The sequence below is a fragment of the Tyto alba genome, unplaced genomic scaffold (genome assembly GCF_018691265.1).
Source record: "Tyto alba isolate M040663 unplaced genomic scaffold, T.alba_DEE_v4.0 Super-Scaffold_2, whole genome shotgun sequence".
NCBI classification, from domain to species: Eukaryota; Metazoa; Chordata; class Aves; order Strigiformes; family Tytonidae; genus Tyto; species Tyto alba.
In genome coordinates this window covers 76881284-76906410 of record NW_024881282.1, presented here as the reverse complement: position 1 = coordinate 76906410, position 25127 = coordinate 76881284, and the positions used below count along the sequence as shown (strand labels likewise).

Below are 25127 nucleotides of genomic sequence, written 5' to 3'. Positions count from 1 at the left end.
TTAGTAATCAAGAAGTATGAGTATTATGACTCCCAAATTCTTTAGGAGAGATACTAATGCTGCTGCAAGGGGCCCATATCTGAATCATCTGATAGCAGAAGTTCTCTGGCTACTGAATGAGCCAGGACTAAGGAAATAGCACAGACAAAACCTCACTGATGGACCTAAGTCAAAATAAACCAGTCTCACATCCATGAAGACCTTATGCACCACCAGTGGAATCCATATCGATAACATCAAGAAGAATTAAAGCATGCTGTATTTTTAATGAGTAAGGTCTGTAAACTATGTACACGATTTAGCTTACAGATTCAAGTTTCCTGTGACATCAGTGGCATCATGCAGATGCTTAAAATTAGGTATCTGCATTTGGGTTTTAATCTTTATGGGATAAAAACAGAATTTTGAGTTTATTATAGTCCATACTATTAAAAAGAAAAACATATCATGCTTTTCTAAAATATCACTGTAGTGTTTTTACAATGTTAAATTAATGAAAAAATATGATAGGACAAATTAAAGCTTATATATTAGAAGATTAAATGAAAACATTTTAGCAATAGTTCCAATGTATCCCTCAATGGCAATTATTTTCAGTAACCAACCTATAATTTAGTTAGACTGGCCTCTACAACTGAGGGCCCCATAACCAATAGTTAATAATTCCGTTCTTTTTTCTAAAATAGTGCCACAAATCCATCTTCTTCCTTCTGGGAACAACTACCTTCCCTTCTGGAAGTTAGCGCATTAACCAGCTTTCACTCTTTAAAGTTACATTTTGTAAGGATACAACAATACTGAACAAAGAAACCTTTTAAACAAACAAATAAATTTAAGCACATCGAATAAAAATGTTTGGAAAGAAATCTCTCTCTACCCCCTGTGCCCTTGCAGTAGATTCCTCTCCTCTGCTCTTGCTTTCAGGCCTAGCAGGTTTTTCTGTCTTAAGGAGCTGCATAATGTCCATACAATCTTCTTTATAATTTTAAGGAAGCTGAACTGCTTTCTATCACATTTGAAGCTTCGCTTATGAGCTTCTATTCACTGCAAACAAACCCCTTTACTTGTCTCAGGATTTCCACTCTCAACCCATGCTCAACATTTTCTGATTTCTTTTTCTCCCTTTATGAGCCTCCCTCTTCCTCCTTCAGTCTCAGCTCAAAGAAGCTTCTGAATGTCAGGTTAGGAGATGCAGAACATGATCACATGCCACGGAAGGAAAGAAGAGCATTAACATCCTTCAAAGGATTCCACCTGACTCAAAGTGAACAATGTAAACAGAAACCTTCCTTTCCATCACACAAACACATCCTTTTCAACAAAACATGATATATACCATTTATGAAATATACATATTAACAATTAAAAAGAACACCAACTATCACAAACCTGTAATAAGGCTGCTTCTGGTAAATGGTGTGATTTACATCTGACAGTAAGATCATTTGATTCAAAACAGTCTTTCTGACTTCCATTTGCCAAACTCTGAAAAAAGATGGTACAAGAGAAGTACAAGTTTATCTTAACTGCAGGTTCAGAATTTCAAATACATTAAAATATTTAAAAAAAAAAATTAAATTTGTTAACTAGATATTTTCAAGTGCCCATATAGTTACACATCTGTGAACATTTGTAACTGCTATTACTGAGAATAATCATAGTTTTAGGGTGCATCTCATGATTTTGCATTGTAGCAACACAATACAGAAGCAAAGATCATCTCCATTTCCAAACGAAAACATTGTGTACACACAATACAACTTAAACATACTATTAGCACATGCAAATTTTTCAGACAAGTCTTCAAAACGCGCCACTACTAAAATCTTTCTGGTGTTATATTGTATCCAGCAACATATACTACATGAAAGATATTTTAAGCAGCTGTGGGAGGGACTCCAGTTGGAGAAAGTTTGTGGAGGACTGGCTCCTGTGAGAGGGGCACCACGATGGAGCAGGGGGAAGAAGTTCCAGAAGCTCCCCCCACCAAAGATGGAGTAAGCGGCAACACTGACAGCACCCCCCATTCCCTGCCCCTGTGCCACTGGGGGAGGAGGTAGAGATATTGGGAGCAGAGCTGGGTCCGGGAAGAAGGGAGGGGTGGGGGGAAGGTGTTCTCAAGATGTGGCAATGCTTCTCACTGCCCTACTCTGTTACATATCGTTAGTGTCTGTAATAAATGTATGTTCTTTTTTTTCTTCCCCTAACGAGTCTGCCTTTTGCTCGTGATCATAAAGGGGGATTTTTCCCCATCCCAGTCCTATCTTGAACTCCAAGCCTGGCTCTCTGTCCCTTCTTATTGCTGGAAGAGAAGGGAGAGAGAGTGGCTGCGTGGTGGTTGGCTGCCGACCAGGCTCAAACCATGACAGTGAGCATGATTTTTGGAACCCCCACACTATTAGCAGCAGCTGGGTCTTACAGTTCTCATCTCTCCCCTTCCCCACACAGTATCTGCTGAGCATCTCGCCAAGCTACAGCATTCCCTTCCTTGGCAGCATAAACCTTCCCAGAAATGAGAAGAGCCCTGGTTTTCACAGTGAGACCACATAGGGCTGCTGGCAGTCGGGCGTATGGAGCTGTCCATGTGCTGCCTGCTCTCAGGTGATCACAATTTTGGTTACCCCACACTTTTGGGGAGGAGACGAGCTAACTGAGGCTTCTCCTCACTCTGTAGGAATCTACACCTCTTGGATTCTGGTGACAATAATCCAGAGGTGTCATCTTCACTGATGATCATCTCAACTGGTAGTACTACCCCTAAAACATCAGCCACCTGTTCCAAGCCAGCTAGATCACTGGTAAAATACAATACTCATCCCCTTTTGCTGCTTAAGGTATGACCAAACTTTTGTAGAATGCAGAGGTAATAATCTGCTTCCCATAACACCGTAAGTACTAAACAGTAGTTTTATTAGTAGCACATTAAAATCCTTCATTTAATATTGACAGAGCTGTTTCTCCATAACAGTTGGAATTAATTAAGTTGATCTTAATCACTGAGCTTATTACATTTAAAGTATTATACTGCATACCTCAAAATATGCCTTTGTTTTCAAAGAACTGTGGGCCTCTGCATGCCAAGCTTTCACGACAGCATTTAAATATATTTTGTTAATGACCTGTTGCAGTCTCTTCACTGCCACTGAAAATATACATAATTATAACCAATTTGAGAACCACAAGTAAGAACAGGTTTGTCATTTAAATGCTTTAGATGAATGACTGTCTATCAAATTACATTTCGATAAAATAGCTATTCAATTCAGCTTCTGTAGGGAAATAAGTAACAACTTTTTACAATAGATATAATTAAGACTGTTGTAATAGGATTTCAAGTTAGCAGTCAAGACATAATCATGACATATTTCCAGTTTATCAGAGTTGTGTATAAGACGTTACTGATCTATAGTTTGATCTACCAAATTACCAAATAATTTCACAGATCCTGGAAGTGCAAGATGTATACAGACCTCAGCGAAATAAAATACAATAACAAAACTTCAATCATGTTTCAGATGGCACAGAAGTCAAAAGTTGTAAGAATAAATTCGGTAAAGTGAAGTGCTAAGTGTTACGCCAGAGTTAAACGTACAAGGAACAGTAAAACAGGTTATGAAAGATCACGTGTTCATTATGAATTAACATAAACATTTTAAAAAAATACTTTTAAGAAAAGTTTGGAAGGAATTTAGTATTCTTTAGTCCAGCACAAAAAAAAAAAAAAAAAAGCATGGGGAATACTATAACTGTCCTTCTATTTGTGAAAGGTGTTACAAATGCAATCAAAAAAATGTTCTTCAGAGCCACTGAAATAAAAATAAGTACAATTTTCTGCAAAAATTTAAGTCACTGTTAATTCTTATTTTGTCATTTAACTTGTAAAGAAAACCTGCAATAAGCCACAAGGGGAGCTGAGAGACTCTTGATACTTTCAAGAACATCCAGCTGTTTAAGTAGCTTAGCCCTATAAAATTCTATCTTATGGACAAGGACTAAGCTTGATTGGTATGACATGCAGTCTTCACTATCAAAAGAAGGATTAAAATGTTACTTTTGATATATTAAATGCACAGTATAGAATCACTTATCTACTATTTTTTTAACAAAAGGGTGTCTTGAAATTCAACTGAAATTATTATAAAGGTACATTTAAGATCTATTTTTGTTTCTGGGAAAAAAAAAATTAATTAATGTGTCTCAATTCTAGCAAGAGATGCTATGTTGACAGTATAAACCTAAGTCTACTTCCTGTTACCTGAGTAATGCTCAAACACTATGTATTCTAGGGAACACATTGTATGATATTTCTTAATTATACACTTTAATAAGTGTACACTTTAATTACAAACTTTAATAACTTTTTAGGCTGTACAACCAGACAAGTACAGAAACTGGAAATATTTGCAAAGCAAATGCCTACAAAATAATATCAAATTTTCATTGCCCAAGGGAGGAAGGCAAAAACTCAGGATTGCAAGGGAAGTCCAAACTACACATACATTAATTTGCTCTGACTTTCATCAATCAGGATCTAACAGCCCACTCACCTGTCCCTTTAATTCTTTCTCATAACACACTGTTCACTGTTGAATTTTTTCCACAGATCACCCCTTCATGGGTTGTGTTCATAGTACAGTAAAGTTCTACTATAAGCTGATCCCCAAAGTGATCAAATCTTATTTAAGAAAAAAATTATGCACTTTTTTTTTTTTTTGTAAGTTCTCTATCATTCCATCAACCTTGTTTACAGTAGAGTCCCACTAACAGTTATACTGGTACTAGCCAAGAGTCAACAAAAAGTCACACAGCCAAGAATGACTGAATCGCGTTTTTCTGTATGTCAGCTTTATCATGGAAGGAAATATCTTGTGTAACTATGCCCTCTAGATGTCTCCTCCTCTGCTTCCATGAATTTAAAATTAACAAAAGCTGCCTTGGCTGAAAGTAATATTTAGAGGAGAATATAAAAGGAATAAAACAGAATATGAAGTCTCTGAAAACTGCCAAGGGGGAGTGAGACAACAGCTTGCCTCTGGCTCTGCAAGAGCGATGTTTGAGTCGTACACAACTGCCTGAGCTCAAACTCAAAGCTATAGGTAGTGCTTCTGGCCCATTCTTTATTTTTATGAAACTTCTGTCTGGGTTAACTCAGGCTAACAGCTTCTATGTCCACAGCTCCTGCTGTGTGCAGACATTTACAAAAAACATGCCCACAGGATCTGTGAAACACAGTCTCAGGCAGAATGAACAAAGTATTTATTTTTTCTTCTGACTTTTTAAATTTTGATCTTCACTCCTGCCCCATCTCTCATCATGCATTCCTCCTAACTTAAGCCAAGACTCCAACTCTGTGATCCCTCCTGTTTTATCCCTATCACTGTACCCTTCATGTCCCAGAAAAGCATCCCAACTCACTCCAACCTGTACTTCTGACATACGCTTCATTTCCCTCATACCTCCCAATCCTGATTTGCATCAGGACCACTGCTCAAGTCTTTACAGAAGAGTACCAATACTAGCTGTCCCAGCAAAGAACACAGGGAACTGCCTCTCACAGCATTCATGGCATCAAGTTGCCACAGGTCAACCAGTGAATGGCATCCTGCAAAAAGATAGCTAGATAAATTGCTGGACTAAGCATATTTAATTTGACAGCATAATTTTATTTTATATAGCATGTATTTTTTGTCTTATGCAAAGCAGCTATATAGACTTACGTGTCATTTTTTCCTTGTGAATCTGCACCCACGTGCTCCACTTCTGTATAATAACTCTTAATATTTGGACGTTATAGTGGACTACTGCTAGAGTCATATTTTGCTTTGCCTTTTTTCTTTTGTTCTTTTTCAGCAGTTTATATTTTATCCATCCTCTGAATTGTAAAACAGAATGAGTAATTTAATATGGCTTCCAACCAGAATGAAGTAAAACCTATAAAACTCTGCAATTTGCTGTAAAACACAAAGCAGTCAAGCTCAACAATATAAACCTGTGAATAGAAATGTTGTTATTTATAATTTAAACACAATATGCATTGAAAATATCTTTCAGGAGTAATACATTCACTCATTTTAATAAAATTTCTATTTGTTCATAATATTCTACGCTATTGAGCAGTAAGAACTTGCTTGCTTCCACCATCATATATTCCTGCTGCTTTCAGCTATACTTTAATGTACAGATCTGTATTTATGGGAGGACATTTCAGTGTTTATAGAAAATAATTTAAAAGTGCTAGATGCATGCATTTAATTAAGTGCTATTTACATTTTCTTGGCAATATAAATAAAAATTAATATAATAGACTACAAATTCAATTTATATCTTAACAATTTTAACCTTTGGTAAAAACCTCATTTGTCTTCTAAGCTAAGTAATGAGAAATAATTAGATTCATACTAAAAAATGTATTTCAAATGAATCGTACATCATCGATATGTTAAAATACACATCTCTCCATATCTGACTTGCTGGAAAAACTACTGAATAAATTCAACTTTATATGACTACTTTCATTTGACAAAATCTCTCTCATTTCAAAAAAAGAAATAATAATTTAATTTCATACAGTTGGGAGAAATGATAAATGGAACATTCAACTGTTCCAGTGCAACTTCTGTGATAATTAAACAAAATTGTTAGCTCAGGCAATCTTCAAAATGCTGATCTAAAGGAAAAAGGAATAATCTTCCATGTCCCTGGTATATAAGACAAAAAGGGAATGGGGAGGGGGAGGTTTCTCTTGTAGCAAGGAAGACTCAGGTATTAGGAAAATATTTATAGTTGAAAGGATTATGAAGTACTACAATAAACTGCCTGCAGAGGTTGTCATGTCTCCAACACCTGTGATTTTTAAGATGACTAAAAACAGCCTAGGCAAATGTTCACCAAGGCTAATTACAGTATAGCCTGAAAATCTTCACCTCCCTACCAGTTCTGTGATTCTTGGTGAGGATTTACAACAGTGTTCCTAACAAAGTTGTACCTCCTATATAATTAGCATTGTATGCTTTTCAAAAAAAAATAGCCCAAACTTATCTATTCCAAAGGGAAGGTCACTAAATTTTGATACACATGCTTATAACAAAAAAAAAAAACAGTTAACAAGTTTATTTATTGTGATTATCGTATTTTAAAACTTATCTATATATTATCCCCATTTTTAAAAGGAAAAATTGGATTACATGAAGTATGAGTTACCTAATCCCAAGCATAAAGGAAACAAAATAAAGAGCAGAAGAGAATGCAGATCTTTTACTTTCATACCCAAATGCAAATTATCCTTTTATTCCTGGGTATACTACCATACTCCCAGTAAACAGAGCGGATTAAAGTACAGAAATGTCAAAGGACTTTGTTCAGGTCTGGAACAGGCAGAAACTCAGAATTCACTAGTTTTAACACAGAGTAACATTGCTGAAGAAAATTAAAGCCAAATCTAAATTTCTAATCTCTCTTCACATTGTTCTATTAAAATGAAAACTTTTTCCTTCCTCAAAGGAACTACATAAATATTGCTTTGGTAAAAGATTTTTCCTAAAATGCTTCTGAGATATATGTAAAATGCATATGCTTACCCAAAATACACCTTCATTAATTTTCTGCTGTAAAAGTCCCATGCTTTGGTACATAATTCTTCAGTCATCTAAGCAAATCATTTATGACATTAGCACACAAAACAGTGCGGTATTATCGATATTTAAAAATCAGACAAAAATACAAAATCTTGTATTTTCCATAGTGATTAGTCCAAATGAAAGTATCTACTTTAAAGAGACAAATGTTCAAGTATAATTTCCTGTGTATAGTAAGAAGTACTTTGCTACCGAATTACGCTTCTGGTTTTACATACAAAAGTTAAAGGAAAAGCTGTTAGCATATGAAACAGAACTAGTATGTGTGCTGGAGGGAAAGCTCAATAATTGAAATTCAGTCTTTCATCCCCCATATCCACTCTTCTGTTGATCAGTGGTATCCATCAATGTAGCACATTAAGCAAATACTTTAGGTACTCTTTGCAAAAATATTTTCATGTTACATTTGTATATTTATAGTGTCTAAATCAACCATTTCACTTTTAGACTGACTAATATTTGAGTGGTCGGTGAAAGAGGCAATAGCTGAAATGAAATTGCAGTAAACTGACTGTACAGATGTACTAAGAGAAAACACAATTGAGTACAGTTATACAGGGGTAACTAAGAGAAAAATCTGGTCACACTGACTGTCAGCTTACTTATTAAATTGCTTAGACTCATACAGCAACTTTCTCTTTCCCTGAATATTTTAAAATAAGTTTTTCTTCTCTACAGGTAGCTTTTTTAGATCAGTAAAACCAAAATGTTTACCTACTTATTGCTTATGTACAATAATAATGAATTTAACTGTAACTATCAATCATTAGCATGGACAGCACTTTCCAAGATGTATTGGTTTAAGTGCAATTTTAGGAATCAGCCTAAGTAAAAATAAATAATGCACAGAAAAAAACATGCTATAGAAACTAGATTCATATTTATGTGGATCTCTTTTTTAAATTGTGACCAAATATGAAACAGGAAATATTTGTTCCCTATCATAAGCCTAGATGCTATGCTCTCACCTTTGATGACATCAGTTTTTGGATACAAATCAGTATCAACAGAAAAAAATACAAAGTATCATATTCCTTGAATTAGCTATAGAAAAGTAACATAAGAAAACTTTAAACAGAATATGAGTATTCTGTATTAACAGATGTGTTTACAGCATAGAGTTAATGCAAATGTTCAATGATTTTTACCAGTTGTTCACCATCTAGTCCAAAAACAGTGTACAGGTAAGTTTCTGAAATCCTCTTTAATTCTGGGTGTAAAGACAGATCGATACACTTATACCTTTAAAAGAGAAGTAAACTATATTAACCATATTAGTATCCTCAAAAGAAATTCTGTTCTCTGTACCAAATCAATTGCAGTTACATGTTATGGTATTATATTGTTATTATTAAAAGATTAAGACCTATGTCACTTTCATTACAAATACCTATAGCAGCCATTCTTTACATGTGCTTACAAAGTATGAAAACAAATTATCGTGTTTTATTGCTACTCTTAGAGCTATGCTGAAACACAGTGTACATCAGAGCTTAATACAGTCCATGTAATATCTGTCTTGGACATTTCTATCAGATTACACTATTTTGTTTCTCATCTTAATATTGACTTAACAACTATTTCAAATTTTCAGAAGTTGGAGCAGATTCCTGCTGTTGCAGGTAGGCTATACTATGTCTAGGTAGGTAAACTTTTGTCTTTATTAAAAAAAAAAAAAAAAATAGAGACACAATGCAAGTGTCAAATAAATCAAAAAAGACTATGCTGAATTATACTTTTATAAAAAATATGGAAATGAAAAGCATTTACCAGAGGGCCAAAATTAAAAGAGAAATCAAGTCAGTTTTCAACTTCTAGGAAAGACATAAATATTGTAAAGTAAACAATAAAACCTCATTGTTATGGTTCATGTCATTGGTGCACATTGTGATATGAGGAACTGTGTTACCCCATGGGGAACCCCAGGGAAAGGACACAATCAATAAGGTCACAAATCTGCATCACCCACTGTAATGATTTTACCTGCTACCACAATGTACTTAAATCAGCCTGAGTGCATGCAGAGCGGTTGTGGGTCCAGAGGTCTCAGCTTGAGTGGGCCCAAAGGTTAAGGATTTATTATCCACCTCCTATGGAAAACTTCAATGAGAGTGACGATTGCACAGAATATAAAAGTGAGGTAAATTCCTCCCTGGCTAGCCCTTTGAAATTACAGCTTCTTCACATTGCAGAAGATGCCTATTTTCCTAGCACTAACCATGACTTTCTCCATTATATTGCCTTCCCTCTTTTTTTCCAGTTCTCATTCTCTGAGGTTTTCTAGGTCCTGTCTAAAAAGATCAGCAGCATCTTCTGGGGTCAGTTTTAATCCAGTGATGAACACTGCAGTTTTCTGACAATGATGAGGCATTTTACAGAACTCAGTATCTCAACAGAACAGTCCCCTACTAAGAAGTTTTATCAATGACAGCACACCTACTTAACCCGAACTCTAAAAAATTATATTGTATAGACTTTATATGTAACACAGAATTTAAGCCATATTGAATTAACACTTTCCATCTCCTTCCCGTACAAAGCTCTTTCACTCCCCATCAGAGATTTTGCCTCCAAGCATCCTTATTGCTATGAAATTTTGTTCATCTTTTTTCTTATTTGTTTACACTCCAATCTCAGTAGAAGTTCCTCTCAATATTTGAAGTTTTCCTGCAGATTAATCCTGATAACACCCTAAAACATCAGGTTTGATTATTGCACAACTACAAATGAAACTGCATTCTCGGATGAAGTCCAGCAACTGAAAAAAAGAGGTACTCCATCTTCTTAGTGATTCATGTGAATGCAAATACCATTATAGCCTGTTTCTCTTCCCTCTGCACCAACCAAAGCTTTTTTCCTCATATTCAAAACCTTCAATGGACCGGAATTTATAAACCTTAAAGATGGCATACTTATAAAACACAACTTTTCTTGAAACACACCTGAACCATGAGATTACTTAATTATATATGCAAATTAATGCACAGGGGGAAGTAACTTTCCCAGGAGCTGCACCAACAGTAATGAACATGCATCAAAAAATGGTAAGAACATATGTTTTCACAATATTCAAAACTAATGCAAAACTTTCTGTCTTGTTTTCTGCACAGTAAGCTAAGAGTACACATACGCGTCTTCTCTCTTGTCAGCTACAGACTAACTATAAATTAATCAAGGGCTTCTTTTTCTATCAGTGGGCAAAAAGCACTAACAAGTCTGAGAAAAAGCACTTGCTGTGAAACATATTTTTAAAAATTCAGATGGTATTTTTAGCCTATAGAAGTTGCACATATTTTAGAGATGAAAGCCTGCTCCCACTTAAGTCAATCACAATATTTTCTAAAGTTCCAGTGTAAAGAGAAATAAATTCTCAGTCTTTTTTATCTCATGCTGTGATAACTTCACTTAAAAGCGTGAAAGAACACAAAGAGAAAAAATGAGAAATACTACAATTAATAATTCAGTGCTGTAAGGCCACATCTCTGGTTCATACAGATAAATATACCATGGACGACAATGAAGTTATAACAAGTAACACTACCTCAGTTTTGATTACCACAAAAGTGTTTAATATATTAGCTAAACAGAGGAGCATTAAGTAAAGGTTATATTCATTAAGCAAAAAAACACAGATATCAAAAGAAAAATCTTTTCTGTTTTTAGAAGATATTGCCTTATTGTATTTGTAATACCATATGTCATTAATATTTGCAAAAAAAGCAATATTAACATTTAACTTGCAATCTACACAGTAGATGCTGCGCCATTAGCATGTTTTAGAAGCCCAAGTTCAATATTATAAACCGCACAGCACACACACAATCATTTAGTATGTACCATAAGACAGCATCTAATCCCTTTTCCATTATTTCTCTGAGCTTTTCTTCTAGAAATGTAAGTGGATCTTCTGGACGCATAACAATCACACCACAAAGCAACACCTGCAAAAAGAAACTGAAAATTAATGCCTTTGTCTTAATAGCAAAGTAACATCTAGATATGCAACTGTTAAAATAAATAGATGTTTACTGTCATCTTTTAAAATATGGTAAGAAAGAGAGGCATTATCTTTTCATCCCTTACCTTCCCTTTCATTCAATTTTTAAAGGTAGTATTGCATGTATCAGCAGATTTCAATTGTTAGACTTCAAAGCACTGGGTTTAGGCTAGTAATAAAATATGTGGTATTTCTTTAACAATTCCTACTAAGAATTTCATTGCTTTTAATGTGCATTAAAGAATGAATATATAGAAGATTGGATAATTTTATTTACTTAATGAAAACTAGAATTTAAAACAAGATTAATCCTGTGTAGTAAATGGAAAGCATGACCAGAAATTGATCTTGTAACTAGTATTGAGATCCAAATGCCGTTTAAAAAAAAGATCAGCTTTTCAGGATTTTGTTGTCACACTACTTTGCATTATCTTTAAGTAATAATGCACTATAACTGATGAACTATTTTCCTCATTTGTCCTTTAGCTGAAGATCATTTAATTTTGGATTGTGAGCTCCAAGAACAGCAAGAACATCCAAAGCATATTGATTTTTAAAAGTATATGGGCAAAATGCAGTTATTTAAGTGAATATTTAATGGAAATCATAAACTATATTTTTTTGTGCCTGGTAAAAGTTTCAGAACATGACTGTGTATCTCTAACTAGACATTAATCTATGTTAATGCAAAAGATGCTGTCCTGTGACACACACACACTCTTGTTTATATTTCCCTCTGTTGTAAGGAAAAAAGCTTTCATTAGTTATCACAAACATCTGAGATTTTAGATTTTCTTTCAGCCTTGACTCTTAGAGAATTGTTTTTCTTTGCCTCCACCCACTTTTCACTACCACCACTCTCCATGGTGCAGCTGGACAGTACACATCTACATTTTGCCGTTCAGAGTATGCTCAGGCCTCTATAAGGTCATCACCAAAATTCTGGCTATGCAATTTCACCATCCACTTACATTTAGTTTTCCCAAACCATGGCCTTTCACCTATGCATTCAGTGGGTAGAAATACTTTCTTAATTTTCTAACATCCATATTGATTCTGACTTGTTATTACTATAATACAACTGGACTATATCAATATAAAACTAACTTTTAAAACCAGGAAATATCTGAAGCAACTGCTACATGTTTGATGGATCAAGACAACAGAGTAATATAATAGTTTACTCACTGTACAAACTCAAATGATGCAATCCTACTTCCCTTTGAAGACATGGCCTCTTGCTATTATTAAATTAATGTGGAGCATCTGCTTGAATCCTTTTCAGGAAGCATGGTGGGAGGACAAGGGAAAAGAGGAAAGCTCTAAATCAAAACCATGCTATGGATATAGAGCAACAGCCATGCACAGCACAGAGGCAAGAACAGGCACCCTGTCAAGTGGCCCTCACTCTGAGGAGGCAGACAGCTGGGCAGGCAGGTAGGGGGAGTGGTCTGGGAACTCTTGCATGCTAGAGAGGTCTTCCACATGCTGATCAGAATACTATGCAGAAACAGAACCAGACAATAACGTAAATTGGAAGGGATATCTGAAGGTTGTTGAACAGAAGCTGGGAATGCCCCACCATTGGAAGTGTTCAAAGTCAGGCTGGATGGGACTCTGAGCAACCCGACCTAGTGAAAGATGACCCTGTCAACAGCAGGGTGGTTGCACTAGACGATCTTTGAAGGTTCCTTCCAGCACAAACTGTTCCATGATTCTATGATTCTAAGTTAAGACCAGTATGTAAAGGTGAAGAAAAGTATTCCTTTATGAACAGACAGAATGAAGGCAACTGTCTTCAGTTTAGACACCCTGAATATTTATAACACGAATCAACACACTGATTCCAACCTTAGCATCTCTTCAATCTTAACAAAAATGTAATTTGCAAAGTATATCTTGATGGTTGACTATATTAAGAAAATATTATAAATTCATCACTTATGATTGTAATTAATGACATATAATTTTAAATAATATACAGTTAGAAGGCTTTCATCACCATTTTTCCTATGGACAAATTACCCAAAGCCAATCCCAACGTAGGTCAGCTACTCCCTCTGCTGGACTAAGCCAGTACGTATCTGCCATATGAATGACATTTCCTGCCCCCCCCAATTTTCAAACAAACAAAACCAACTTTTTTTCCTTTGGATGTTCTGAAAAGTCTCCAACACAGGAAATCCAAACTATCCAACCATATACTGGAGTGCAAGGCCCCTGTTTAACATCTAAGAATTCCTTTACAAAACTTAAGTAAGTAAGGAATTGTAACACCTGATCTTTAAATTCTCATTCAGGTACCTTTCAGTGATTCTAGGGCTAGGTGTAAAACCAAAAACAATTAAGCCAAATCTATACAAGTTTGGCTATTTCTATTGGACTTCTATAAGATTCTCAACAATCTGAAAGAGTCCATTGACAATTTTTTTCAACCTATAAATTGTATTTACTCAGAACATTGAACAACTAAAAGTATACTCATTATCTCAAATAGTAACTAGTCACATATCATCACAACCCCCAGCTAACCAACAACCAAACAAGTATTAAACAAGCAAACAAATAAAATCGCTATAGGGCAACTAAGTTATCAGGCTAGAATTAAATATTTAAATCAGGTTTTTAAACAAACTGCTTTATTAATCGATCTGAAAAAGATCATCTGTTGTTTAAAAGTTCACAGAGGAAAAGTCCTAAAAACATGCAGCATTCAGTTTAAAGCTCAGTAATGGAGGAACCATTTTTAGCCTCCCTTCCTGTGTACATTTAGCAACTGTTAAAAATGCACACATACCTGCATATATATATTCTTATTCCTTATTTATATGTGAATGAGAGCTATTGAGAATCAGCATACTCATCATCTGAATAAAACATTTGATACTGATATCCAATAAGTTTTATGAACTCTTCAGCTCTAACATTTTTTCATCACTGAAATGACCTCAGTACACAGAGTGATAGTTTTGTTGACATTAACAGACATTTTCTAAACAGTAACTTCCGTTTATTTCCAACACCAAATAGACAGCATGACTGGGTGACATGGATGATGACTACCAGCTGTGCCTTAGAAAATATTCCCTAAGAGGATGAAGAAACATCCATGTATTGTCTATAAAGTTTTCCAGAGCCAAATGTTTCAAGGTCTAAGTTCTATGACTCAAAAATCATGTGACCTAAATAAAATATATTCATTCTTACAAAAAAATTCTTAACAGTGGTATATTTTAATCATTTTCTCTTACTCCTAGTCCTGGACAAATCAACACAGCACCTACCCAATAGTTTATTAGAGATATAACAAGCTTTAAGCTTAATGATCCTCCCAAACGCCCTAAGCTATCCAGAATCAGTAGATGCCAGATGTCGTTTTGTTAACAACTCCTGTTGTTTTCTTGCAAACCCTCATAATGTCCAGTGCTTTTCCAGAAGCACCTACTAAAATCAAGAGATTGTATGTTTTCCTGTTCAGTATCAAAAAAATGAACTAAATAGGCTCCACAAAATACTCTCTTTTCTGTGAAACTTTGATAAAAGCCCTTGACCATGGCTGGTTTTGATGCGTTGTAACTACTGCCTTTCCCTGCTCAAAAATAATGACCTTACTATGTCTTTGTGTTCATGCCCATTGTGTTTCTTCTGTCCATTTGCTGACTCACCATCAGCTTGTAAGGTACTTGGGTAGGGAACATCTTTTAATAAATGTACAGCACCTAGCACAACATAATATACTGAGTCATTACCTAGGTTTCTAAGCATTACAGTGATGACTACTGCAAGTGGTAGTATGAGAGATCAATATTTTAAAAATAAATTTACCAAGAAATAGATTTTGTTATTTCAATTTGTTGCTACAAATGTGTTATTTCCCAGCCTCATGGTTCCAGTGCTGAAGATGTGCTGTTCACTGTATATTCAAATTATATTACCATTTATACATTTTATTCCACAACATCTTGCTTCAATGTCAATGCAGTTATAAATATTAAGTATTATTATTTCATATCTACCTGCAATTAGAGGCTACACTCTAAAACCAGATGCATTTTGGAAAGAGAGTGAAAGCCTGCCATCCCCAGGAAGGTGGGCAGCAGCCCAAAGCAGCAAATTAACAACGGTAACAAAACTGATGCAAAACAGTGACAAAGCGGTTGTCAACTTTGTCTATTCCAGAGACCCAGAAAGTCTGGTGTGCTGCTGCTGCTATTCCCGTGAGGTGAAGAGGAGACAAAGAGAAAGGTGTGCAAAACATGTAATGAGGCCAGGACTGGCCATGAGCTTCAGCCTTCCTTAACCCAGAGTAGAAAGCCTGGCTTCTCCCAAAGGCTTCTCTCTTCCAGCCATTACCCCATTCCTCTTCCTACCAGTTTAGCCATTTACCTGTCATTGCAAAATTAACTTGGGTCATACAGCAGAAAAATCTTAAGCAAGCTCTGCATCCATATTAAATTCTAACACTGTAAGAATTGAGCTACTAACAACAGTGAAAGTTGTCATACACATAGTGTGTTTGTAGGATTCCAGTCTGCTTAACTTTTTATGAAACCTGTTTAAAAGTAAATCTGGATGAGAACTGAAAGGGAGAAATAAAACAGGAATTAAACACTCAGACACAGCAGGGAATCCCACATTATTTGGACACACGTTATTTGGGCTCCAACCGTGTTGGGACCATGTCCAAACCACAACCTAATCATAAAAAGACTTTAGCAAATGGCCACTTTGTAACTCTATATCCTTAAGTTTGAGAATATGTGTATAAATATTCATAGGTCTCAGTTTAGCTTTGATGTTCCTTAATACAGGGACCAGTATAATCTCATTTATCTTCACATCAAGCATACTGTAACTTCATAAAGAAATTAAAATGTAATAAAATTAAATAAGAAGTATGGCTAGATATCAACAAGCATCAACCTATAAGAAATAAGAAAAAAACAATAAAAAGATCTTACATGGGCTAATTTTTAAATGTTTTTTTAATCTTAACTCTTTCATTTTTAGCTTATTAACTTAATGTCACTGTTGCTATAAAGGTATTTATAACTTTTGCTTGGAAATGTAGATATGAACTATTTTTGAAGTGCTGAATCAAGAAATACACTTCACACAGATACATCTTATGTTTTTCTGTGCTTAAAGAATGATCAAGACAGACTCTCAGGACAGGTACTCAGTCTACATGACAGCACTACTCTCTAATTATTCTAATTGGTTCAAGATTTCTTTATTAATGTTTCCATGGAAATCCTGGCTGTAATAGCTGCTTGCAGATGGGGTCTATTTTTGGTAGCTTAGAAGTATCAGGATGCCTCTTAAACTTGTATTCATGCATTGTGCCTTCTTTTGTTTCAAGGAAACTGAAAACAGCTGCTGCACATTTTCAAACAGGCAGAGGTGAATGTGACAAACATGGATTAAACTAAATAAATAGAGAATCAAGTAAGAATCCTAGAGGCAAAAGTTTTACTCTAACATTTCATGGAAGCTTATTTACTTCTAGGTCAATAAATACTTAATCCATCAATACCTGAAACATGGTCCACTGCCATCTTTATCTTTGTCAGGTCATTATAAACTACAAATGGCAGCCACAGTGCTTAGGGAGGAGGGAAGCATCCAGCTTAAATCTAGAAGTACTTCTGTAATTAAACCTGAAGAACTTCAGCAAATCTAGGGAAATTGCCAATGCACCTCACTGCATTTGCCATCGTTTCAATCATCGTTTGAGTTTCAACATGGATTAAGCAGAATCACCTTGTTCCATCTTGCTTCTAAAGTTTTCATTACTTGTTTGATGCTAACTATTAGGAAGCAAACTATTAACAAAAGGAGCAGAACAAAAACACACCACACACGAGCAGAACGCGGCGTTACGGGCGTGAAACACCCTGGCCAACGCTGAGGGATCCAACAAGCCGGTACCGGGTCACTGCTGAGGGGTAAAGGGGACCCGGGGGTGTCACCTCCCTGACGCGGAGGCTACCGGGGGAGTCTGTGGTCCCACCGGCTCCAGCGGGGACCAGGCTGCCGACCAGCGAGGACGCCCGGCCGCGGGGCGGGAAGAAGGGGGCGGCTGAGGGAGATGCCTCCCGGACCCCGCCGGGCGACGTGCGCCCAGCGGGCGCTGCCATGGCGCCGGACGGCCCTTCCCGCCCTCCCGCGGCGGCGCCTGCGCAGAAAGCGGAAAGCGAGCTGAGGGTGGGCAGGGGGTCCGGGGGGATGGCGGCGGTGTCCCGCTGCTCGCTGCGGTGCGGGGCAGCGATGCGCCCGTCGCCCGCCTTCGCGGCTTCCGCCGCCGTTACCTCGTAGATGTCAAGGAGGCTGTGGCGGCTAAAGTAAGCTCGGAGCTCGGGGCTGGCGGTCCGGAGGGACGCCATGGCGGCGCTGGGCCCGGCTGCGGCGGCGGTCGCGTAGCAACGGGCCCGGAGCCCGCATCTCCTCGCCGGCGCCGTGGCTCTGCCCCCGAGCCCGGTTTGCAGCCGAGTTAAGCGCTGCCGGTCCTGCACCGCGGCGGCCCAGCACCCTTGCAGGTGTCGGGTGTCCGAACGGGCAGCAGCTGAGATCACAGCTGAGAAACCGTGGCCTTGCGTTAGTATTTAAAGCGAACAAGCACAGACAGCGCTAGCAGTTGGCCAGCAGGTATACATACCCCCGAGGCAAATGTTTTCAGCGTATTTTTAATACATTGTTATATTTTGTTAGAGCTTTAGGTTTTTAGAGGGCGTTGTGCGTGGTCCAATTATGTCTTCACAAATAGCTTAATAGTTAAAAAGTGTATTTTTATTTTACTCCCAGGTGCGTGGCTGCAGCAGCCTCCCCAGAGAGGAAGCCCGTTTCGGTACCGGGTGCAGGTGGTCGGACTGGCGTGGGGGCGCGGGTTATTTTTTCCTGTCAAACCAGAAGCTGCAGCGCATCCTCGCTACGTGGGTTCGCTTCTCTTCCCGCCCCTTGCAGCACGCCCAGAGCTGCCGCCTCGGCGGCCGCCAGTCCCCCGCAGGAGGAAGCCGGGCCGGGGCCGCGCCGGATGGGGCGGAGGCTTCCGCGGGCGGGAGAGCGGGCGGCGGCCGAGGGAAATGGGGGAGGCGCGGCGGGCGGCGGCGGGAGCGGCGGCGGTCGTGATCGGGGCGGGCGTCTGCTACTGCCTGTGGCGGCGGGGCCAGCGGGCTGCAACCGGGGCCGCCCGGGGCCCGCCCGCAGGTGAGGGGCGGCCGGGCCCGGGGAGCGCGGCGGGGCCCGGGGGCGGCCCCAGCCCCGCCGGAGCGCGGCTCCGGGGTGTTGCCCGCCGGTGGCCTCGGCGGCAGATCCGCTACCGGTGCGAGGGGGCACCACGGGACGGCTTACCGTCCCTCGCACGGCCACGCGACGTTTATAAAGAGCTCTAGGCGTGGTTTATTTTTAGAAAAGCCTGGTTTTTTAAAAGTCTCCTAAAGCATACCTTCAATCAGTGTATTTAATGTGCTAATTTGCTGCTGTTATTAAAGTTACTTGTGTTCCCGCCAGTAATTCAAAGCCAAACAAAGTGTTTAGATGATGAGATGAGGAGAAAAAATGATTTTGTTTTTCAAGCTAACTCTTGGATTTTCATAATTAACTTTGACCTTTTTTTTTTTTTCCCCAAAGATTACTAGGGTGTTTTCCAGATGAGGTGGTGGCAGCAAATATGTGGAATTATAAAGCACTGGTTAGCTTCTCAAAAGTCATCTCAAGTCATCTATGACTAGTCCAGTAGTCACAGATCGGGTCTCAAGGCTGTTCAGCTAGCTAAATAGTCCTGCCTCCAACCTGGCTGGAAATAGTCTTTGATGGCATTTGTGTCACCCTTTTATGGAAGCCAGGTACTCCATAACATCACCCTGACTCAGAAACAGCCTTCCTCGGTTGAGTGATGCCATGATTGGCAGTGTTCTTAACATTGTGGCTCTTACTTTGCCAAAGGACCTCAGAGTACTAGCAAAACATCATTATCATAATTTCTGGAAGTAGTAGACTGCAAGTCAGGAGTTTGGTTTTCCTACAGTGTCCAGACAGATTTCCACATGTCATTTCAGGGAACACAATATAAAAAATGAATGTGTTTGGCGTATATTCCTAATAATTTTGAAGGGGAGGTTTGCTGTTGGTTAATCAAAAAGTAACATACCTCAAGCTCATGTTATGTATTCTTTTTATCTTCTACTTTGAAAAGAAGTGGTCAGAGGACTCGGGGGGAAAAAGGATGGAAGTTTTGTTGTAAAACACAGTCTTTTTGTTGTTGTAAAACACAGTCTTTTTGCCATGATACGACCGTTGGGTACAACCAAACTTAGAACAACACATTCTGCAACTGAGAGCTAAACCTCAGCTTTGTGAAAAACAGTAAGTGGTAATTAAGTGAAATGTCTCCAGCTTGGTATCAAGTATTTAATTTTTAAACACTGACAGAAAACAGTCTTCCAGCGTCAACCCATACTATGGATGCGGATGCTCTGCAGAAACTTATTCATTTGCTCCAGGTCACAGATGATTCATTAATTCAAGAGCAAGCTTTAATCACTCTCAGCAACAGTGCTGCCTTCTCTGTAAATCAAGTAAGTATTTTTCTGTTGAAAACAATAGTGTTTCAATACCAGTCAGTATGGAAGATGAGAGGTACTCTTTTTCTGAAGAGTGACAGTACTGAGCTAGGATAGCTTGTGTTTGAAAATCCATTTTATGTCCATGCCTTAACTTCTGCTAGCCCAAATAATATAATTTACCAGCTTCACAGAACTTATCTGAGCTTATTGTTTGTACAACATAAAGTCTGTACAGAGTTCTGTATTTTAAAAGTGCTGTAAATATATTTTTTGTTGCTTATAGTTATGTAATGTTAAAGGATTGAATTGGAGAAGGGTTAAATACTTTCAGGATCAGATCTGAAATTTACTGAGATAACTTAAACTAATTTTTTATCTTTACAAAGTTGTGTGCCATTTACATCTTAGCAACGTTCCAACTATTCGGGTCTCTCCAAAACAATTGGAAATATGATGCAGAAAAACTTTGAGCTGGATGCAGGCTTTCATGCCTTTGTAAAGATTTAACCTCCAGGGTCCCACTTTTTTGTTTTTTTTTTTTTTCCCTTTTTGTATGGTACTTATGACAACTGTCTGTTCTGGCTTCTCAAAACTGTTTTCTTAATATAAATCACAGAAAGTAACTGAATCCCATTCTCTATTGGCCCATTTTTCATTTTCTTGAAAACAATACATGGGTTTTTTCAGTGACAGTTAGAGCCTAAGTGAGAAAGATTTCTAAAAAAAATGAAATCAAGTGTAATGGAAAATAAAGATAAAGAACTTCTTCTCATAATAATATAAAGCTGCATCTTCAAATTTTGTTCTGTTCAGTCAGGACTTTTAGGTACTGTGACCTGGCTGAGCTATTCTGTAAAGTCATTATGCAACAATTACCTTTGATTCTTTATAATCTAAGATGCTTTAAACATGCTTTGCAGGCCAGATTTTAAAGGCAAAGGTGTTGTGCCATTGTCAAATAATGTCAAATGCTACTTTGGCCCTAAGCAGGACTATTCTTAATTTCCATGGAAGCAATAAAACAGTACCTGCAAACTCTCTCTTTAAACAGAGTAGCCTGCTCTGGAAGACTTCATTCACACGTTCCATTTGCATTAAAATGGAAACTTTGAGGAAAGCCTTCAGAATTTAATAAAAATTTTAAAAAGTGTAATTAAATATCTGTTTTATATTTCAGGATATAATCCGAAATTTGGATGGCCTTTCTGTTATTGGAGAGATGCTCTCAGATTGCGTTCCCAAAGTTAAAGAAAAAGCACTAAATGCGCTTAATAATTTGAGCATGAATGTTAAAAATCAGGAAGAGATACAGGTAGGTTTCTTAAAGGGCAAAATCAAAGTAATTGAGACACAAGAGATAATACAGGGCTTTCAGCATATTTGTTAAATATAAGCCAGGATGTGCAAATGTTTTAATGTTAGACATACGAGTCAGCAGATTTGGATGATATGTGTGTCCCAAGGCCAAAAGAATAACTTAAAAATGCATTGCAACACTGACAACTTTTTTTAAAAGACAATTAGAAAACCAGGCAGTTTGTGTTCAGCTTTCACCAAAGGCTGTCAAACAGAGATTGTGCTGCTAAGTTTAAAATTATGTGAGGCAAGATATTTCCAAACACGCCTAGAACATCAGGAGTGGTTGTTTAATAAGTTGGATTGCAGACTGAATTTAGCATGACTCCTTAGGCAAGGGAGACAAAAACAATAATTGATCCCCTGGGATAGTAGGAACCCAATTTTTCAGGGTGATACTTTCATCTTAGAAGAACGGTGTGTAAAAATAGTAACAAGTCCTGCTGGTAAATATAGTAGATGCTATGGATGTGAAAGGTCCAACCATCAAAAAAGCATCCACTTTTGACATTAAGCAATCGATGAAGAAGTGGCCAAGCAGTGAGCTGATGCAGATTTAAAGATTTTTACTAGTTTTCCATTAGCTTGATAAAAAGGCAGTTTGACTGTACATGGTAGTTGGCAGCATCTTTAGCACTGAGCAATTTTTTTTTAAAGTAGTGCTTGCCAATAGCAAATATTTATACAGGCATATAGGTAGAAAACAACTCCTTGGGTAAATGCAAAGTAATTATTTTCTTAGTTAAGACTCAAAACCAAGATTCATTGTATACTGTCATCCAGAAGAAAATTTGGTAAATAATAGTTGTTAGTGTCAGTTATCATCACTGTTCCTGAGGAGTACTGCAGTGGATAGGCCACATGGTTGGAAGGATAGATTTCATTCCAAGACTTGTCCTTAGCTCGTTCTCAACATTTAAGATGTTAGTTGCTGTAAGTGATTATTTTTTAAATAACTCCTTAAAGCAACTGTAGCACTTCTGAGACGGAGTCAAAGCAATTTAGGTTTTCAGAGCAGTTTATGGTTCAGAAAGGTTAGTGAGCATAACGCTGTAACATCTGCTTCTATCATGCCAATAGAATGTTTGAATATATTCAAAACAAGATGGAAACAAGTCCTTTTGTAAGAACCTTGATCAGGCTGTGCATTCAGCCAGCAGTGTTCAAGAAGTATTTACGCTACTGTAGCTAGGCCACTGATACTATTTGTGAATAGAAAATCTGCTTGTATAAAAAAGTGTCGTCTCTTTTTATCGCTTTCCCTTTTTCCCCAGGTATATATTGCACAAGTTTGTAGAGATGTTGAGTCAGCTCCCCTGAATTCTGATCTGCAGCTAGCTGGACTCAGATTGTTGACAAATATGTCTGTTACCAGTGACTACCACCATAAGATGATAAACTCAATTCCATGCTTTCTTCATTTGCTTTCAGAAGGAACTGAAAGGACACAGGTACAGAGTAGTATATTGTTACAAACCATTTACGAAGCTGCTTTACTTGCTTCTTCTTTTACTGTTTTGTTAAATGGTTTAGACTGTGCTTAGAAAATCAAATATTCATTAATAGCAGATAGTTCATAAAATCTGCAAAATATGGATCTGTATTACTTTCTCAATGTAAATTCAGAAAGAGGGAAGGAAGGGAATCTTGATAGGGGAACCGTAGGGCTAGAGCTGTACCAAAGCAGTGCTGTGTGCACTGCTGTTGTCCCATGCCTTTGCTATAGCAACTCCAGAATTCTCTTCTGCTCACTAAACATTGCTGCTGCATCACAGGGCAAGGAGAATCTACATGTGAAAGGCTTCACTGGTGCATGAATCTCTCTAGGGAAACATGCCAAGCAGTGATAACTTCAGTTATGGATTTCTGTTCCCTTCTGCTTATTACATCTCTTGCAAGCCTAGTGACTGCAATGGGAAATTGTGCTTATTTGTGATTACTGTAATAGTGAAAGAATAGAAAAGCTTCAAGTAGGGACCAAATTCAGCATTTATTCAAGGTGTCACAGTACCATCATTATCAGTCTACTCAGTTGCTCTATCAAATCAAAACCAGTTCTCCAAAACACGATTTCCACTGAACTTAGCAGACCTATTTTACTTAAGTACAATAAGTAGCACTTGGCCTTTTCCTAGCATTTAGTTAAGATACTAGTGTCACAAGGTCCAGGAAAGTACAAAGGTGTATTTGTATATGCTTCTGATCACATTTGAAATGAGTACTTAGCCGTCCTCTATATATTTTAAAAATAGTCTGTATTTTGCCTACTGTGAGTTGTTTATAGATCTTGCCTTATTTTGTTGTTTAAGTCAAACTGAATTTGCTTCTAAAATGTCTGTAATTAGCACATACATGCTAGTGACTCCATAAGCTCTGTTTTTTCCTATACCAAAGACTGAAACACGCAACTCAAGATGTTAGTTGACCCATTCTACCGTTTCCTTTCCAAGTCAGCACTGACATTATTGATGCCCATTGCTGCCGTACTTACTGGTTTTGGAGCTTGCAATGAACTTGCATGTTCCTCATTTCAGATTCAAGTTTTGAAAGTGCTTGTGAACTTATCTGCAAACCCAGCCATGACAAGACATCTCCTCAGAGCTGAAGTAAGGTTCTTGCCATTTCATTATATTTTTAGCAGTTACACAGGTATATGTGTGTACATAGGTGCGTGCATTGGAAGAATTTTAATGTATTAGAAGCATATATGCAATTCCAGAGTAGTATTTTAGGCAGTACCTGGTTAGAATTAGTAGCCAGAAGTACATTCTTTCACAGGCTAGCATTCTTTCAGAGTGCAGTGTAATTCAGGTACCATACTTGCAGAGGGAATCAGAGGGCCACGACAGTTGGTCGTACTTCCTGTGTACCATTCCAGATAATCAGTGGCAGCTTGCAGAAACCTGTTCTCAGCTTCCCTTTTCACCAAAGGGGTAGTACCACGAACTTTTGTATGTAATATATATAAGGTACCCTGGTAAGTTTCAAAAACCAACCCAAAACCTCATTTCCAGACATGCAGTCAGTGTCTAGATTGAAGACCAGGAACAAACATCAAATACAATCAATACTGTAAATGATCCTTCTCACCAGCCATTCCTATAGCTAACATACTGTACCTCAGATGACCCAATTCCACTGAAATCCCCTCTGCTTTACTCAAATGCAGCCACAAAACTTGTCTCTGAGCACTGTAGGTGTACTGGCCCTGAGCATTTCCTTACATCTTCGTTGAGACCTTTATCTGATGTTTGCCATTGCTGGCGTTGGCATACAGGCTTATTGCAGTTATAATCTCTCCTCACACCAAAACAAAGAGTCAGGGAATAGAATGGTGCTGCAGCCTCCTTCCCAAAATAAGTTTCTTAAAGCATGCAGTGGCTTTTCTTCTTGAGCTATCTGCCACGGGCAAAGCTAGTCTAGATACTACTGGCTTTTCATTATTAAAACAAGGTTAGGGTAGCTAAATATTCAGTTTTCTATTAGAAGTGTATCCTTTTATTGCTTATCGGATGTGCTAACATAAAAATATGCAGATCACTGCAGAGGGCAAAGCAACATTATTGAGAAGGAAAG

The 25127-nt window shown here is 37.8% G+C and overlaps 2 protein-coding genes across 14 annotated transcripts in view; one reads left to right on the top strand and one right to left on the bottom strand.

Moving 5' to 3' along the window:
- FBXL13 (F-box and leucine rich repeat protein 13) overlaps nucleotides 1-18341 on the bottom strand; it is a 94088-nt gene extending 75747 nt beyond the window's left edge. For 3 of the 8 annotated variants that reach the window (XM_032996303.2, XM_032996307.2, XM_032996306.2), the window contains exons 1-7: nucleotides 17943-18020; nucleotides 11472-11575; nucleotides 8783-8876; nucleotides 7578-7645; nucleotides 5718-5872; nucleotides 3033-3142; nucleotides 1390-1485 (exon numbers count right to left, since the gene is read on the bottom strand). In XM_032996303.2, the coding sequence (XP_032852194.2) occupies nucleotides 1390-1485; nucleotides 3033-3142; nucleotides 5718-5872; nucleotides 7578-7645; nucleotides 8783-8876; nucleotides 11472-11575; nucleotides 17943-18017 (702 nt within the window). In that variant the 5' untranslated portion in view covers nucleotides 18018-18020. Of the gene's footprint in view, nucleotides 1-1389; nucleotides 1486-3032; nucleotides 3143-5717; nucleotides 5873-7577; nucleotides 7646-8782; nucleotides 8877-9617; nucleotides 9777-11471; nucleotides 11576-12819; nucleotides 12864-17488; nucleotides 17810-17942; nucleotides 18021-18289 lie in introns of those variants that run through there. The other 5 variants (XM_042792861.1, XM_042792862.1, XM_042792863.1 and 2 more) reach the window with 5 other exon arrangements.
- ARMC10 (armadillo repeat containing 10) overlaps nucleotides 17817-25127 on the top strand; it is an 11608-nt gene continuing 4297 nt past the window's right edge. The window contains exons 1-5 of one of the 6 annotated variants that reach the window (XM_032996315.2): nucleotides 17817-17838; nucleotides 20062-20207; nucleotides 21373-21507; nucleotides 22826-23002; nucleotides 24086-24157. In XM_032996315.2, coding sequence (XP_032852206.2) covers nucleotides 20091-20207; nucleotides 21373-21507; nucleotides 22826-23002; nucleotides 24086-24157 — 501 coding nt within the window. In that variant the 5' untranslated portion in view covers nucleotides 17817-17838; nucleotides 20062-20090. The other 5 variants (XM_032996318.2, XM_042792871.1, XM_032996319.2 and 2 more) reach the window with 5 other exon arrangements.